Raw genomic sequence first — 18,439 nt, 5'->3', positions numbered from 1 at the left:
GCTGGTATTTAACAGACCCATTATGTGACTGCAGTACTCCATGCATGTTCGAACCTGAGCCTGATAAAGGGTAAGAAGTTGTTCAGTTGTGAAGTACTGATTTGCCTTATTTAGGATGCCTAATTTTTTAGCTGCTGGCTTGGCCTCATTCTCAAAGTATTTCCCGATTCCCGAAGTTGAGATCGGAGGATATATTAACACCCAATAGCTCAATGCTCTCTCCTAGAGAGAGAGTATTTTGTCGGACCTGGGTGACGTTGTTTCGCTTTTCGCGGCTTTGTTCGTTGGCTTTTCGCGGATGATAGCAAAATAAATAAATTATTATATATTCATGATGAACTTCCGCAAAGTAACGCCTGCTTCTATCCAATATTTAATAACATTATATGCAAATAAATAAAATATAATAATATGTATTATGTTTGAATAATATTCACCATTAATCTAGTAAATTTGTGGCTAATAATTGTGTTTTCAATGAAAAGAAAATTTTATTTTCAATTTACTATTTAAACATATTATACTTTTTAGGATTTCCAAGTGTTTCCAATCTTCGATAACGCAAAAAGGTGAAATAAAATGCAGTTTTATTTTATTTATCTTAATATATATTAACTTATCAAGTCTTAGGTGTAACTAAATTATTTATCACTAGCTTAAGATCTCGCTTTGGGGGCTGGCGCAGCATCCTCGGCATCTTTGTACCAGTCCTCGCTGAAATAACAAAGTTATATTAATATTTTCAAGTAGTAAGTTTTTAACAGTTAAGTAGTAAATGTAACGAAAATGAGAAAGTAGACATTTGTAAAGCATTTTATGTAGTATTCTTTTTGTAGCGGAAAATTACGCTTAGAAAATTAAAAGCTTGTGAAAGATATCGGTAACCCTTTTTACATAACTATTAAATTAAATAGAACCTTTACATTACATAAACTGGCCATAACTTAAGTATATGTGAAAAATTCAAGTAAATCCGTTTAAATAAAGTGAGCACAAAATTAAATCGGGATGAAATCCTTCAGTTAATTAAATCCAACTTAAAAACGCACAGACTCACAACATTTCTGGTTTAAGTAGCATATAATCTTTCATACAAAATAACTTGATTTACAAACAAACTAATCAGTAACTACCTTATAAAACTCTTTAAGAAAGGAAGTCTAAGCCTATAAAATAGGCTAATAATGATGAAGCTTTATAATTGGGAACTTACCATCCGCGTACGTTCTCGGGTGCGTCACACCTCTGGGACTCCTCGTTGTAGACCTCTCCAACTTGGCAGCCAAGGTCACGGGGCTCCACGCCGTTCAAGCACACGTAGAAACGTTGGCAGTCGTTGGGGTGGGGGAACTTGGGGTGAGCGACGGGCTGGCCCTGGGGGTCCACTAATTGGTCCTTGGGGCACTCGAAACCATCCTTGGTCTTCTCTGAAAATCAAATGAAATTTCTCGTTAAGAGCATCTATCAACAAATGTTTACTTACAAGCATAACATTCATACTATATGCGAATGTCCAACTGTCTGTTACCTTTTCAATACTAAACCGAGCTGATGAACCGTTTTAGATTAATTTTGGTACAATGATGAATAGGACCTTGGAGCATAAACAAAATAAACAAAAATAGGATACGTATTATTCCAGAAAAATCAGAAAAGAAAAAACAGATTTTTCTGGAATAAAATCTGGAAGGATGTGAGTGCGAATTTGTAAGTTCTGTACTTTGTACTTGTAAGGTGATGCGGAATAAATTTACATACTCATACTTCAACTATAACTATGAAACACGGAAAAATATCTATAATTTTGAGACTGAGAAAAAAGAATTTAGATCAGTGAAATAAACGAAAAAATTCTCTCTATAATTATTGTAATGTAACGTAATTCTATACAATCTTGTTTCTTTATTACTGTCACCATAAAAATAAATCTTAATTCATGGCATTTTAATAAACTAGTCTAAAATCAACAGATGTTTCAAATGCTCTATCAATAGTATAACCTCTAAATGTAAATAGAGACGTTCAATTGCAGAAGGATTCACAATCCACAGTAAACGCATTTGCAAAGGTTACGAAAGACATAAATAGTAAATCATTTAGATGTATTGAAACAGTGAATGCTACTCGGAGAAGGGCAAATAATGTAGATCGCAACAAATACCTTCTCGTAAATGCATAATAATACCCTAACAGCTTGACAGTTAAGTAGGATTGAGACGCTCTAGGTTCAATTAACACTAATACTATGTTCTATTTTTGTGGAAGTGGAAAACTGTTAGAGAATAGTGTATTTATCTAGAAGAACATATCCAATCCTAGATATATGATATTGTCCTACAACGTTCTGTCAGCCTGAGATTTCGGTGTAAAATGTTGTCTTCATAAAGTCACATTTTAATGTTTTTGTCTAGTTTGGATAAAACATCCAACAAATCCAACCAATTGTGCATTTTTAGCATGTAACAGCATAAGTGAGTTTAATAAATATTTGTCATTTATAGTGCCTTGCATCTACTTTTAAAATATAATCTTACGTTAAAATACTTAATCAAAGTCTATCAGAATTTACGTGTAGCTTTATAGAAATTATGTGGTAGTGATCGGCTAAGTGTATTAAGGACAAATGGCCGGCGCCTTCACAGATCTATAGCTAAGTGAAAGGCCGAACATGAATGCTTACAGAATTTATTGGATCATGTCGTATCGATTTGTTATAGCTCCTTAGTTTTGCTGTGGGAATGACTAATCTATCTATAATCTTATATTATTATTGATTACAATTATTTTACGAAGTCACTCACAATTATACGCATTTACATTTTGGCTTACTAATGTAACTTTGAACTTAGTTAAGTAAGGAAACCTTTTATGGAAATATTTGGAAAATTTAAAGTTTTGAGAGTTTTTTTTTTTATATTCTTTACAAGTTAGCCCTTGACTACAATCACACCTGATGGTAAGTGATGATGGAGTCTAAGCTGGAAACGGGCTAACATGTTAGGAGGAGGATGAATATCCACACTCCTTTCGGTTTCTACACGACGTCGTACCGGAACGCTAAATCGCTTGGCGGTACGTCTTTGTCGATAGGGTGGTAACTAGCCACGGCCGAAGCCTCCCACCAGCCAGACCTGGACCAATTAAGAAAACCTCAATCGGCCCAGCCGGGGTTCGAACCCAGGACCTCCGTCTTGTAAATCCACCGCGCATACCACTGCGCTACGGAGGCCGTCAAAATTAATTTAATTTGTTTTGTTAATAAAAAGGTACACTCACTTTCTTGGGCGTTGCATCCTTGTCTTCCAGCGGTTTCGGGCCACACGCAGGTGCCTGAGTATTCGTCGAAGTGGAGACCAGCGGTACACTTGACTTCTGTGACGTCACCTTCGATGCAGTTGTAGAAAATGTTGCACACGCTGGGGTCGGGGTGAGCGAAGAATCCGTTACGACGGGGGCATTGAGAAGTAGGCTTGGCGGGTTCTGTGTATATAAAAGAATAGCTTTCTAAGTATTGATTCTTTAAAGCTTAAACTATCCTGTTTGCCCAGTGGTTAGCCAACATGGCTTCGAATCACAAGTTCCTAAATTCGTTAGGTTATGAAATACGGGGTTTTTCTTTCTCCTAAGAAATTTTCTCAGTTAGGAAGTTGATAGTGCTGGTTAAATAACATGTAAAGCCATCCGGTTACTATCATTAACATCTAGTACACTAAGTTAGTTAGGGTTAAGTTATACTTAACACTATTACTTAACCCTAAATCGCATTGACTTTCAAATTCCTCTTTCGATGCCAATAAAGACGTAAAACTTCAGGATTATTACGAAAACTCATCAAGGCGAACGGTTGAAACAACTTTTGAATTTTGTTTTATTTTTAAAAATGTACTATTCTTGCAATATTAAACTTGATATTATTTTCCGAATAGAAATGGGGATAAGACATTAATAAGTTGTTCGCCTTGTGATATCTGGTTGCGATGTATGAGGTCGTAGGTATAACGTTCAGATAATGAGCAGGAAGTAAAAAGTCCTTTTCTATACGACAAGATTTATACTGAGCACCGATCACTATTTTTATATTGTTCCGTTCTCCACCGATTCGCCTTGGTTCGCTGAGTTATTTGTCCGGTATCGAATTCCTTTCACGTCCCATTAAAATGCCGGCAGACATACAATATGTGCAACTGTATCGTGACAAATATCAGACACTGGTGTTACGCGTAAGGCAATCACATCACTTTGCACCTTTTTAATGTTATGTACAATTATATGAGTTTTTTTTTAATTTTTACAAGTTAGCTCTTGACAATCTGACCTGAAGGTCTCAGCTGTAAGATGGAAACGGGCTAACTTGTTAGGAGGAGATTAAAAATCCACATCCCTTTCGGTTTCTACACTACATCGTAACGGAACGCTAATTTGCTTGGCGATACCTCTTTGTTGGTATCAGTTGGTACAGTTTTTTTAAACAAAGCTCCTGGTTAATTTTATACTATGTGTATGTGAATGTAAAATCATTTGGAGATACGTCTTCTGCAGTAAGTTTTGCAGAATAAAATAACGATCAGAGTAAGGTTTTTGCTCAACCACGGAAATAAGGATCTTTAGGTTACGACGCCAAAGATAATATTGACTTTACTTTAAAATTTTTCTGATTAATTATTATCTTTTAATAAAAACATGAACGTTTCATTGTAAATCGTCAGCAAATATAATAAAGTTGTATATTTCTTGTTGGCTTAGTACAAAATTAGATGGTGCGTAATACCGAAGCAATGTTATACAATATGTACTTAGTATTACGTGACAATCTCGACTAATTGGCCTAGAAAAGCATCAGGGTGTGACCTAGGTGGTCAAAGGTGGACAGGACACTTTCATTTCTGGCATAGTTGCGTTGAATGACCTTCAGTGTTTAATATAATAATTTCGTTCAACACTGTTTAATTATTTTTACAGTAGATATAGTTTTTAAATCTTTGTACTATAGAACTTTAATAAGAAATAGCGTGAAAATGTAACAAATAACTTAAGTGATAAGTTAGGGGGTCATTCGATATTGTATGCAAATATAGTTATTTTAATGTCATAGTAGAAGATCCTTTTAATTTTATTAACATATGATTAAAAATAATATTTAGTAGCATTAATGAAAGAAAATAATTTAATGTCGATCAAAATATCTACTAACTCCTCTATCCCACTTCTGATATCAAAAGTTTAATTAACGCATTTCGGTGAATGGTACTTACGAAGTTCGGTCCTGTCACCACAGTCTACGTTGAAGGGCTGGTCACATTTGTTGATCTTCCTGATGGTCGGGTCGAACACAAGGCCGTCGGGGCAGAGCTTGGTGGTAGCGACACCGTCGACGCACTGATAGAATTTGTCGCACTGTCTCTCATCTTCGTACTGGCCGTCTTTGTTTGGGCATTTGAATTGCGCGCCTGCAAAGAAAAAAAAAAGAAAATGAGTTTTGGACTTAGCTATATTTGACAATTATTGTTGTCTAGTCAATATGCTAGGGTTTTAGTAAAACCTGGTTGTTTTATGTGTTTTATGTGGTTTTGTGTGTAGTTACGCATATATGTCAGGTTGTTGCGGAAAATGGCAATTTTTTTATGTTTTCTGATTGCTATAGGTTCAATTTATATAGTAGGTAGGTTCAATGTCACCAGGGGTTTAGACAAGCGCAGAAGCTCTGCTAGAACGGGGCCCAAGGGCTAAATTGAGTTGGGTTGTAGTCTATAAATACGTCTTCTGTGAGAATCATACCTCAGCTAAAATATACGGTCGGGCTGGTGATAATTCAAATAGAATTACTATTTGAATTCGAATTTACGATTAAGTTCTACTATGAGGTGATTACAAAATTATACCACATACAATACCCATGTAGATTGAGATAATAATGATTATTTATAGAGATATATTTAAGCCCATTTTTCTACAATGGCAATCTACAAACTTAAATGTTGGTACAATATTATTATTTGCCAAGGTACGATTTTTACTTATCTTTAATTATTATCTAATATCTATTTTTTTTTGGTTACCTAATATTTTCTTTTCTATCTGTCGGTGTAAATTTGTAATTGGTTCCGCTTGACAACGAGAAGTGGTTTTTTTTTTCGCCATTACAAGATGCCATTACACCGTCCTATGCGATAACAATCGGACCCAACAACAATAACGAATCGAAGATAAAGTGAAAGCCGAATCAATCAAGCCAAGAATCAGACCATCCGTGTTCTGTTACTCTAAAGACCGAACGAGTATAGTTTTTTTTCTTGCATAACAACGCACCATTGCATAATCGTCAACGTCAACAAACAATATTGGGTTACTTGCTCTTACGCGTTAGTACTTTAGCAACATTTAATTGATCGACAATTAAAGGTGACTTCACACTAATTACTTCACTATTTTAACACGTTTGTATTGTTAATCTAATACCTACTGAGGTTATAGTCTAAGTACACCTTTACAAATTCTAGACGTATAATATAATGAGAAAATTTTAACGATTAAGAATTCTACGAATTTATAGCCACGGAAATGTCCATCTTAATAATTATTAAAGTATGAGAATGCGACATTTACCACGAATAGCGGGTTTAGTGTTAATTTATACATTTCAAATTGCGATCGGTCAAGGCTACGTGTTAGCGAAAACTCGATTCTTTGAATTGAATGATATTTTCATGCAAATGACGCAATGAATAATTCAAAACATTTTATTATATTTGTTTTTAGATATATATCTACACTGGGTCAATGAAAATGGAACATAAATATCAATCTTATTCTTATATAATAAGGTTCCAATTTAGATTCTTCACAAAAGGCATTTAGAAACCATTTTAATAATTACATATGTAAATTATGTGTTCTGACATGTCAAAAGTTAATCTTGATTTAGAGTTACCTAATAACCTTTTTAATGAATTCTGATCACATAATGATTTGTTAGCATGATAAATTACATCATTTCTACTTTAAGTCTAGCTCTAATTTTAGTTTAGTTATATTTATTCAGGGTTATAATAATTAATTATTATTAGTTTAGTTATGTTATATACTTTTATTGTATGTTGGAATCCGGTCCGAGGCATACACCTCTAACTTTTCAGTTCTGACTCAGTTTTGATTCTCTATGTGTGTAAAGTTTGCCAATCTATAAATAAATCATTGGGCTAGTGTGTTGGGCTTTTAGCCTAACCAACTCTTGCTCAACAGTGAGCTGAATATGGGTTGTTATTGATCAATGATGATATAAACTTTTATATAGGTAACTAGAGCAAAAACACACTTTTCGGTTACCCTGTGAAATAATTTTAGTTTAGGCTACCTATATATTTCAATGATTGTCACCGATACGAAATTATGAATCACCGTCATTCTCGTAAGCATATTACGTTCACACTGTCACTTATGTGCGGTTGTTGTCACAGTATAGACAGTGTCAGTAAACCCACGTGGGATAAATACCTATGCTGGGTTTCAAATACGCCCGCGCAGTATCGCAACCCGACGGTGACGCAACCCGTCGAGAAGTGAAAGCGATTCTGGTTGCGACATGCGGTGCATCGCTCGGATGCATCACAGGTCGCCTTGTGACCCGAAAAACTCGGTGAACTATCAACTTTATGTCGGTGTCTATGAATGTCAATTTATTATGTGGAACCAGTCACTGGAGGTCAAACTTAATTACAATTCAGATGATCTTTCAAAGGTTATTGAATACGAAAACTCAAGATGAGAAGTATTATAATTATCAAAAAATATTATGATAGCAATATGTTGAATGTTTATTAATATACCTCTATCTTTAAAAAAATACGCGTAATGAACTTTGTTAAGGTAATTTTTATACCTAAATGTTTTTAGTGTTAGTATTAAGATAAATGGTTTGAAAGGTAATTTACCAGTACATAATACGACCAGATATGTGAGTGTATGTATAGTACCATAGTTTACGTCAATATTTAAATTTTATGAAGCAAAGCCACGTTTTTTCTCAGTAACCGGCATACAAAATTAAATGTCAAGTTCGGACGATTTCCATAAACGAGTTTAATTTAATTATTGATTTTATGAATTCAAGATAAATTAAGATAAGTTAATGCATGCATGTTTAAAATAGTAATGAATTTATATTTTAAACATTTGATGGTTTATTAAAAAATTACGTAAATTAATATTAAGTGTAGAAACCCTAGGAATAGATTAAAGTGTCTAAATCAAATATTGGCATAAATTTTTTTAAATAAAATATTTAGATAGTTTTACTCAATTAGTTTCTTGAGTAAATTTAAGTAAGTAAGTACGAGTATCTAATACTAACTTACTTATACTTATCGATAGTAACATTGCCACGTGTTATTATTTTTGTTTTATCTGATCTCCTTGAAACGATGTAAAGGCTACCATTTCCAGCAGCTTATGTAAAGCGGCCTGATTGCAAAAGCCTCTATCCAATTTGCGTAAATTTAATATAGCTATGTCAACACGACAATAACGCAACGCGTAGATATTTTACATTATATTTTTATGAAAAAGGCTAAAAATATGTCAATGTCGTATTACCTCAAACACATCAAAACTTTAATCACTTCATATATATATAAAAATCCTAAAATGTTTAATTATGTTCGCTATATTATATTCTCTTTCATCTTAAAGGAATCATAATAAGAGTAGGTACCTTAATAGTCTTTGATAAAAATTTTATGATTTACCTAATCTAGTTCGAAAATTTTAAATTTCCTAACTTATCGACTTATTTCCGTGATTGTTATTTGATTTACTATATGAATTTTATGATTTACCGAATATAATTAGGGGTACGAAATTTTGAAATTTCCTAACTTATCGACCTTGATTTTCATGATTGTTATGTGATTTATTGTATAAAGGTATCGTGGTGGACCTTTTATTTGGCCCTCGCGATCTATGAGTATGAACTGAACCAGATCGAACCTATTATGTAGTTACTAGACTTGACCCTATTTAGAATTGCAAATTCTCTTTGCTAAGAATCATAATCTTTTGTAGTCATTAAAAATACTTTAATCTATTGACTTAAAGTCGCTGTGCAATAAAGTAATACATTAAATTATATAAGAAGCACATCCAATTATAACCAACAACACAATATATGTATACAGCTATTATCATCATTATTTTTACATTTAGTCGTTAAGTCTTCAAGTAAAGGCATGCATATGCATAGAATATTTAGAAGAACATGAAAAGAAACAGTAAATACAAAACTGAATAGGAAATTGTGTAATAAAAATTGTATATAATATCAGCTTAGTACTTTACTTTTTCAAGTAATGGTTAATCTATTTTATCAAGTTTTTACTACGAACTCTATCTGAGCTTTGTAGAGGTTTCGCGTCTGCAGCGGCATACAAAGTGGCTTTCAAATACCTTATAAGAATATTGATCAAAGAGGTATAATATAAATAAAACCACTTGGGATTATATGTCAGTGGGAATATGTGTGCGGAATATTAAATATCGTCAATTTAAAAATATATCCCAAGGGTTAGGTGATATAGTCACCTACTATATATACAGGTACTTAACCCTAAATCGATTATATAAGTTAACTTTAGACTGTCAATTTAAGGGTTTTAATTCTGGGGTTTCTTTTTGTGAATTCGTATTACCTAGTAATATTTACAAATCGAATTCTTCTAAATATTCGTATACTATCTTAATTTATATACGAAAGTGATGTCATATATTTTGTTCTTGATGCATTACTTTACTAATCAGGTGCGTATATTACAGGCTATCGATTGTGTTTTTGTTTGTATGTAGTTAATTGGAATGTGCTATGTTGACATGATTTAACAAAGACGATGAAATTACTAGACGTGAAGTGTTATGAAAAATTATAACCTCAATGTACGAGTATTAGGAAATGTTCAGTACTTGACTCAAACGCTCTATTTGACTGCCACAATTACTTACACTAAGGTTAGTATGTAGCGCACTAGTTATATGTAATCATAGTTAATTAGTATTTACATTGTAATCTGTTCTTTGGATAAAAATGATTATTGAATTAGGTAATAATTATTAGTTCTAGATTTTATTTTTGTTAAATAAAAATATTGAATAAAAAATAATAAATATTTAATAAATATTAATAAAAAATAATAAATTAGTCATGCTTTTTTAGACAAGATTAATATTTGCATTTTTCACCAATTATGCATAAAGTCTATGCTAGAAATATTTGTTGGTACGACATTGTCCAGCGGGCTGGAAACGAATCCTGAATCTCTCAGATTTGAGTCCTGCCGTTGAGCGTAGAGCTATTAAGGCTTTTATAATAATTAAGTAACTTTATTAAATATAATAAATATATTATTTATAAATTTATAATAATTAAATTGAAACTTACTCGCAAGAGCGGCAACGGCTGCCAATACGATGAACACTTTCATGATGACCTTTTGATTATATGATTAAAAAAAATATTTAAAAATACAATGACTAGATTGCGGTCCGACCCCGTTGGCGACCCTGGTGAGACTGACGAATGCAAGCGTCGCTCGCGCTTTTTCTTCACCTGACCTGCGTATGCGCCTAAAACCGGTACGAAGAGTTAGGCGTGATTTAACAAATTATACCATTAGTGAAACAATACTAATTTCCGCCATTGCATATTAATCCCATCGGCTAATGATGTAGTTAGTCGGTGACATTCCTAAAGTAGTACCAATCTGTTGAACCTAACCCGCAACCCAATCGTTTGCCATATTGCATAGCTTTATGCGTTAAATGCTTCCGTATGCAGGACGTAATTCATAACGCTACAATAAACAATTCCCACATGACCCCGAACTTCAACACATATGCGGTTAACTGTACATCCTAAAAACTCTGTCTATGATACGCCATGAATAATAATGCTTCAGGTACGTTCGAAAAAAATCTTTTTTCGATGCAAGTCGCCGAATGGACAACGACTCGGCACCGTTCACTTGACAGGTTTCTTAAATTTAGGTCCATGAAATTCAACATTCGAACAGTCTGGTGCCAAGTGTGCATTTTTTTGCTGTTTTATATTATCTATACTTATAATAAATCTGTTGAGAGGTCAATTCTGTACATGAAATATATTTCCAAAATAACTATCAGGGGGTGATTAGTGATCGATACTGATGCCAAAAATGCAATCAATAAAATTTTTGTCTGTCTGTCTGTCTGTCTGTCTGTCTGTCTGTATGTTCTTTATAGAAACGAAAACTACTGGACGGATTTTAACGAAACTTGGTACAATTATTCTACATACTCCTGGGCAGGTTATAGTATACTTTTCATCACGCTACAATCAATAGGAGCAGAGCAGTGAAGAGAAATGTTGATAAAACGGGAGAAGTTACTCCATTTTTTAAGCTTCCGTCGCGTGTTCATCCTTAATGGTTAAGGCTACATAGAAATCATGTATGACGGAAATGTTCTCCTTAAAATTATATAAAAAAACACAACAGCATATATATGTCTATCTTTTATGGTTGACTCACAATAACACGTGTAACTCCCGATAGCTTAGCAGTTCGAAGCTTTTTAATTATATTTGTCTACTCTTATGTTTATAGGGGGTTTCTAGGGTAGGGGTAGGGTAGCGGTAGGGTAGGGATAGGGTAGGGTAGGGGTAGGGTAGAGGTAGGATAGAGGTAGTTGAAAGTTTACACCGACTTTCACGCGGACGAAGTCGCGGGCGTCCGCTAGTTGATGAATAAAATTACAACACTACAAACTACGAGTATGTAGTGAGATAAAATCGTATACTTTTACTACATGGTGCTTTTATTAAATTGACTTAAGAATGTGTTGATATTAGCCATTGCAAATACAAATATACTGTTATTTACACTTTGGTGTGGACCCGACTTGCGTGGACACCCTCGCGCCTTCACACCAAAAAAAAAAATCAAAAATTCATTTATTTCAAGTAGTATTATATACTGCTTGAAATAAATGAATATATATATACTAATATATATATATAAGTTATTTTTATAATATATATGTTTAATAGTTAATTAAGAAAATAAATATTATTGTTAATGCCGCGTTACATAGAATCTTGACTTCGTATATGTCAACTAACATTCGTCAAAAATAGTGAATTAGCCTGTATTTGAGGTTGCAGTCAAAAGCTAATCTTTAATCAAAAATAAATTAAAAAAACTAAAGCTAACTTAATAGTGATCATACTTTTTTTATCTGTTCAATGCACGAGTGTACCAGGCCTTCAGCAAGCAAAGAGAATTAACGTATCGTCGTGAAGCGTAGCACATCTGTCCTGTCCTGTTAAGAATGGCACGTCAAAGAAGAGAAAACATTTTTTTCAAGAAAATACATTTCAAAGGCAGAATACTAAGTATAGAGCCTTGCTTAATGCTGCCAGAGTGCGATGTTCAAGCTTTGAAGGGCATGGCTATCAGTGAGATGACAGGCGTCTGTGTTTTAACTTATCGTCTGCTTTAGAATTTAAATGCTAGGGCAGTCGACCAGTGCATTGTGTAGTATATGTAGTATCCCAGAAAAATATTTGTTGCCCTCATTAATTTAAAATAATCTTTATAAACAAGTATGATTTGATTTTTAGTTGTTTCTTTCTTACGATTTATCTTATAAACAACTCGACCTGTTTTAAAAACTCTTTCACATCATATGTAACATAAGCTATATTTTATCCCCGTATTCTCACGAGGACGGGAATCAAAAACATAAACGCTTCTGTCGGTCATTACAGTTACAACTGCAAATGCCTCTTGTCGAAAAAACATCAATCAATCATCACATAACTATAACATTATATGCAAATAAGTAAATAATGATATGTACATGCATTGTGACAGACAGCACCGGTAGAAGTCTCAAATCAGCTGCAAAGTTCAACTGGCGCTCATATAACTATTGCGAAAGCATAACCTTTGCTATATTCGCGTACAGGAGATGTAGATATTCGCATAATCAAAGTGATGATTAGGTACGTTGCAACATGCAGCGTATAAGCCAATGGCCAAAACATCAGCTACATTGATTACGCTCGGTGAAAATGCCGGACTCTTTTATAATGTGAATAGCTTCATTTAAATCGTACAGCTACTAAACCTTTCGGTAGTTACCGACCCGGAAAATCTCTCGGTCCGGCGTAGCAGTTACCCGGTCATACAGTATTCATGTTAAACGGTACTTAATCAATCTCAATAATCTGTAGTTAACAGGGTCTCTGGTCTATAGTATAATCAATAATCGTGCGAATTTTCTGACAGATGCTAATGTCACTTTGTAAAATAATGATACCATATTTATTGTCATAGTGACGTCCTGTTCTGTATAGGTAAAAAATAGTGCCTCAGATCATTCACTCCCAAAGAGGAATTTTGAACAGAAATTTCTATTATAGAGCTTAGTGACAGACGGTTGAAAGAAAAATTGTATAAATTATGTAATTGATCAATTTTTTACCTATTCGCCCTGATCTCTAAGGGTTTTTACCTATTTGCCCTGATCTCTTCCGATTTGAATTCTCGCCTTAGACTGAGAAATTTCTTAATAAATAACAGATGTAACTGTATGTAAATAAATAACAGATATAATATGTATTAAAACTATTTACTAATTTGGTTCAGAACATATTGAGTGAATCATGATCGTTCACTTTGTCACATCACTATTTTTGATTCAATAAAAAATGGTATCAAAGGAAACTTCAAAAGAGATCGCTGAATTCATTATTCGACTATAAGCTATTCTACTTGCAAATAAACGCACCCTTAACATACGAGTATCAATGTCAGCTTTGTAATTGTAATACATTATTTTATAATTTTCTTAATGATATGTTAGATTTGTATTTATTAGTAGATTACGATTGATGAATCTTCTTTATATACAGACATTATTAACATCCGCTGGACATCTACTGCCGGAGACTTCCACTTGCATGTACTTCGAAACTCCAACGACTCTTTTATTCTCCTACCATACTTACGGTTGGAATATGGACTCTCGTGGCTATGGAAGATAGCAGTTTTCAAGGGTCCAGACCCTTAACCATCCGAGGAGCATGGTCTGACAAACTAAATGGCAATTAAAAATAAATGAGCTTAGTAAACTTTCCTACGGTAGTACTAAGTATCTAGTAATCTAAAACATTCGGCGTGGAGGACGTACTGGCATCCGGTTCCACGTGGGTCGTCCGTAGCGCATCTGTGTATCAAAGGTCAACTTGTACGTACCTACTTACAATATCGTATAATATCTATATAACACCGACCTCTGTGACTGATTGTGTGATAGATAAATCTAAGTACATAATAGTGTCTACGCAAAACATTTATAGGTTTTATCTGCTCAAGTGGAAAACTATCTCCTAATATAACTTAACCTTATGCAGTGTGTTACAAAAGTTACCAGTTTTATCTATGATAAAGTTTTAAGTTACGATTTGAAAAACATCTTGAGGAAACCTGTATACTTGATAATTTTCCTAATTCTCTGTGTGAAGTTTGCCAATATTCATTGGGTCACCATGGTGAACTAATAATAATGACTAGCCCAACCTCATTCATTCTGAGAGGAAACTGGTGCTCAACAGTGAGCCGAATATGGGCTATTGTTGTTAATGATAATGACGAGTTGAAAAAGGCATATAATAAGTATCGGCGAATACTAATTTTAGACCTATAGCGGTTCTGCATAGTGTACTACTGGTAGAAGAAAAATATGCCAGTATTAAGTAGGTACAACCTCTGACGGGATAAAGAGTATCACCAAAGTTCTTTGTAGGTCCTACTATTAAATATTAAGAAAGTTTAGTAGGTATCATTTTTGTTATTTTTCGAGAAGGAAGAATTTCTTTCTATACTTCTAAGAATACCTTGATCTTTACAATATTGCACGATCTAAAACAACAGCTTTTCGACGCCTAAATGAGACCGCGTTGCATATTTTCGTATCAACTAACTCAAGAATCATTTCAAGTCTTCTGTATCCGACCCTTGATCCAGCAGTTAAGTGAAAGCTTCTATAGGTGTTGGTCGAAGCTTATTATTATTTAGGCCTATTAATATAGTATTATAATACCTAGAACATATCATAATTATTATAACTTACTTAAAGTAACAGAAGTAACATTCTGTATTTTACTAGTAATTATGTATCAGAACTTATATAAATTGTAAAATGAGAACCTTTGATGGCCAGACATTCGTTTATTTATTTTATACAATATAATAGTTTGTCAGCCTCTGGTCCTACCATGGGTTACCCATGGAAGGTTTCTTAGTCGTACCAAATACAATAAACAAAAAAAAGAGTATAGACCATGGTGGCTATGCGATTTAGCTTGTTAAGGGTCCAGACCAGCTAAGCAGCACCAGGTACTAGGTACGTATTTACTTTTAGTCCGATTATGGGGAAATCAGGCTTCTCATGAGAAGAAAAAAAGGTTATTGAAATAACCGTATTTTTTTCAGAAACCATTGTTCATAACATTCAATACAATAAGTAGGTAAGTATGCAATAAGTAGGTAAGTATATAAAATACCTCTAATGAACTGTTGCACCTTTCCCAATTGTTTTTATTACTTGTGAATTAGTTAAAGACGATTATTCAGCATGGTTACGAGAATTGATAATGGCTAGGTCCAATTAATACTACTAGGTAATAAAGTACTCATCAAAGCTATCTCATACCTATTGGTAAATATAAAAACACACTTAAAACATTCCATATTATTTTTTTAATACATACCTATACAACCGAACATACTATAACTCGTCTTTTTACATTTTTACCGCTTGTTTTGACAGGTAAACGTACAAAAGCATTTTTATAATATTTCCTACCTACTCTAAAGAGCTTATTTATTTATTTATTAAATTTAATTAATTTATACGTCGGAAAAGAATGTCATCTACTCGTAATTGTAACCAGGCGCATGATTTGCATTGAAACTGGTTACTGGAGCCATGATAGATCAGGCGCAGACAATGCTGTCAATTCGATAAAATACACTTTCACTATACAGATAGTAGGTATCAAAGGAAATAAATTAGCATCAATAGTTCCGCATGCTTTAACCAAATTATAGTGTCAAATGATTGTTTAAGCGATTACAATAGCGGGACGGAAGATTTACCTTTTTACAACTTTTTTTTTAAAATAAGTATGGCTTTTAGTTCATAGATCTCACTGATTTTGTTATTACTGTAAACCAAGTTAAGTTTTGCCGTTATAAAAGCGTTCAAATACAACAAATGCATTCCCTAGTTTATGGACAGCGACATCACGACAGCGTTTTTAAAAGACGACTTTTTTTCGAGCTGTGTTGCATTTTCAATTTTGGGTGTTGAAAATAGACCTTCACATAACTTCATACATCATTTATTTGAACACTTTTGTAGTGTCCGTTAAAAAAAAATCTCGTGAGAATGAGGGCTAAAAGAATGAATCCTTCTAATATTTTAAAAAGGAGAGTTTGTAAAGATTGAGGATGTGGGTATAGATCCATTTTCGTAACTATACAAAAGTAAGGCTTACATGTCAATCTTTAAGTAGGTATAAAACTAGACCCATTATAACTTTATTTTATTTTGTTTTATTACCTTAATAATGCGGATACGGAAGCAATATTATAAAAATAATTTTAAATAAACATACCTATTCTCTTTCCGGGGCTGAAATTATTTTCTTTACCACGTAAGTACTTATGTAATTAATTTTAAAAACTAAAAACAAAACAAATAAGCTGGTTTTTACAAGGCAGTATACTAGGTCCGGTTTCATACTTTTTATACGAGGATATCCGAAGTCGTCCAAAAATATTTTGTCATCTTTACTGTTAACGCAGCATTAAAGGCTGCGTTTATATTAAATAGTTTAGGATAATTAATCATTTGGTCCAAAAATAACGATTAAATTTAAATGAAACTAAGTCTCGTGACATTGACTTCACTAAGAAATCTCAAAAGTACCTATGCTATCTTTCAACGAGTAGGTACCTAATAGGATGGGTCACGTTTGTATGAGAATAATCGGATATTATCTTTTGGCTTCTGTTACTTGATTCTGCCAGTCGATTCGATAGCAGTACGCTTAAAAACCATCTTGGATGAGACATTGCAAAAATACTGCTCTGTACAAATACTATTGGTTAGAACCGAGATTATTTGTGTTATTGTTGTAATTTCGCCTAGAATGCTTTAAAATACATCAGCAATGATCTTTTCTTAGTAACTATCTAAGGCATTTCCGATTCCTGTACGTAAATCTTGATCCAAAAATCGTAGTATGAAACTAAAATATCGACATCATTTACAACCATGTTCATAATTATGCAGAAAGCAAATAATTCACATTTATAAAGGTCTGTTTAATTTTTTTATTCATTAACCTTGCCAGTGGTAGATAACATGACACTATAATAATCATCAGAGCTTCAAGTATAGAAAGTGATATAGAAATAAATAGTTGCCTTTTCTGTAAAATTTGTTGTTACATGCCTTTGGCATGTATTTATTATTATAACCTAAGCATTTATTATTATTTGGCTACAGTTATTGAAACATTTTTTTCAAATATTATTATGTTCTGTAACATTTTCCACCCTTTTATTGGTAACCAACCTTATATCACATAAAAAATCACAGCAACACACCTTTTTTGTAGCTTAGTGCAGCACTATACCTACACAGATTAGTTATTAGTTACTACGTAACAGATAGGACACTGGCGGTGGGACTTTTCATACAGTTTTCCAATTGTGCTGTTTATTTGCACTATTTATGGTATATAACTGTATGACTAAAACAATCAAATTTCAGCCGAAACTTTAAAATATTACCTCTGAACTCTAATACTATGTTTACGTTTTCAATGTTGTTTTTACGGTATACCTTGTACATTTATGTTTTCTGTGGTATGGTAAAATTGTATAATTCTATCGCAATAGCATTATCTGTTTTTAAATTAGACTGAATTTTGCGAGCCTAAGTGCAGAGTTTTTAAAGAATAGAGAAAATTAAGCAACTTGCGGTCATCTTATACCTGTTTTAAAAAAAGCTAACTCCAAAAGAGATTGACGAAGATATGTCAACAACATTTGGGGAATCTGCTCCGTCTTAAGCGACTGCGAAAAAGTGGGTTGCAGAATTCAAACGAATGAAACGGAAGAGAGAGTATTGAAGATGACCCACAACTGGCAACCCTTCGTTAAGTATATTATAGTAAAAGATCGTCAACAGTCAAATAGTGACTGAGGTGGTGATTTATTATATTATGTCGAGGAAAATGTAAGTAAAATACACTTTGTACTTGGACGTTAAGGGTCTGGACCTTGGATCTGATATTTTCCAAGGCCACCACGGTCTAAGTACCGTATTGGGCCTGTCATAC

The 18,439-nt window shown here is 33.4% G+C and overlaps 1 protein-coding gene across 1 annotated transcript; it reads right to left on the bottom strand.

Annotated features, from left to right (window-relative positions):
- Window positions 1-585: 585 nt before the first annotated feature.
- LOC112054308 (protein obstructor-E-like) lies at window positions 586-10,584 on the bottom strand. Its single transcript, XM_052881212.1, has 5 exons — window positions 10,424-10,584; window positions 5,253-5,447; window positions 3,277-3,480; window positions 1,214-1,427; window positions 586-714 (listed from the first exon to the last, which is right to left on the bottom strand). The coding sequence occupies exons 1-5, from the start codon at window positions 10,464-10,466 to the stop codon at window positions 657-659; spliced, it is 714 nt and encodes a 237-aa protein (XP_052737172.1). The 5' UTR covers window positions 10,467-10,584; the 3' UTR covers window positions 586-656.
- Between the last annotated feature and the right edge of the window lie 7,855 nt (window positions 10,585-18,439).

The sequence above is a fragment of the Bicyclus anynana genome, chromosome 4, assembly GCF_947172395.1.
Source record: "Bicyclus anynana chromosome 4, ilBicAnyn1.1, whole genome shotgun sequence".
Taxonomy (NCBI): domain Eukaryota; kingdom Metazoa; phylum Arthropoda; class Insecta; order Lepidoptera; family Nymphalidae; genus Bicyclus; species Bicyclus anynana.
The sequence above is the reverse complement of the archived record's forward strand: the minus strand, read 5'-3'. Positions and strand labels throughout refer to the sequence as shown.

Bases quoted from the DNA above. Each gene is read 5' to 3' on its own strand.
- LOC112054308 (XM_052881212.1), bottom strand. From the start codon at position 10,466: ATGAAAGTGTTCATCGTATTGGCAGCCGTTGCCGCTCTTGCGA. The intron at 5,448-10,423 runs GTAAGTTTCAAT...TTTTCTTTGCAG, and splicing joins AGCCGTTGCCGCTCTTGCGA to GCGCGCAATTCAAATGCCCA. The intron at 1,428-3,276 runs GTGAGTGTACCT...TTTGATTTTCAG, and splicing joins AGGATGCAACGCCCAAGAAA to AGAAGACCAAGGATGGTTTC.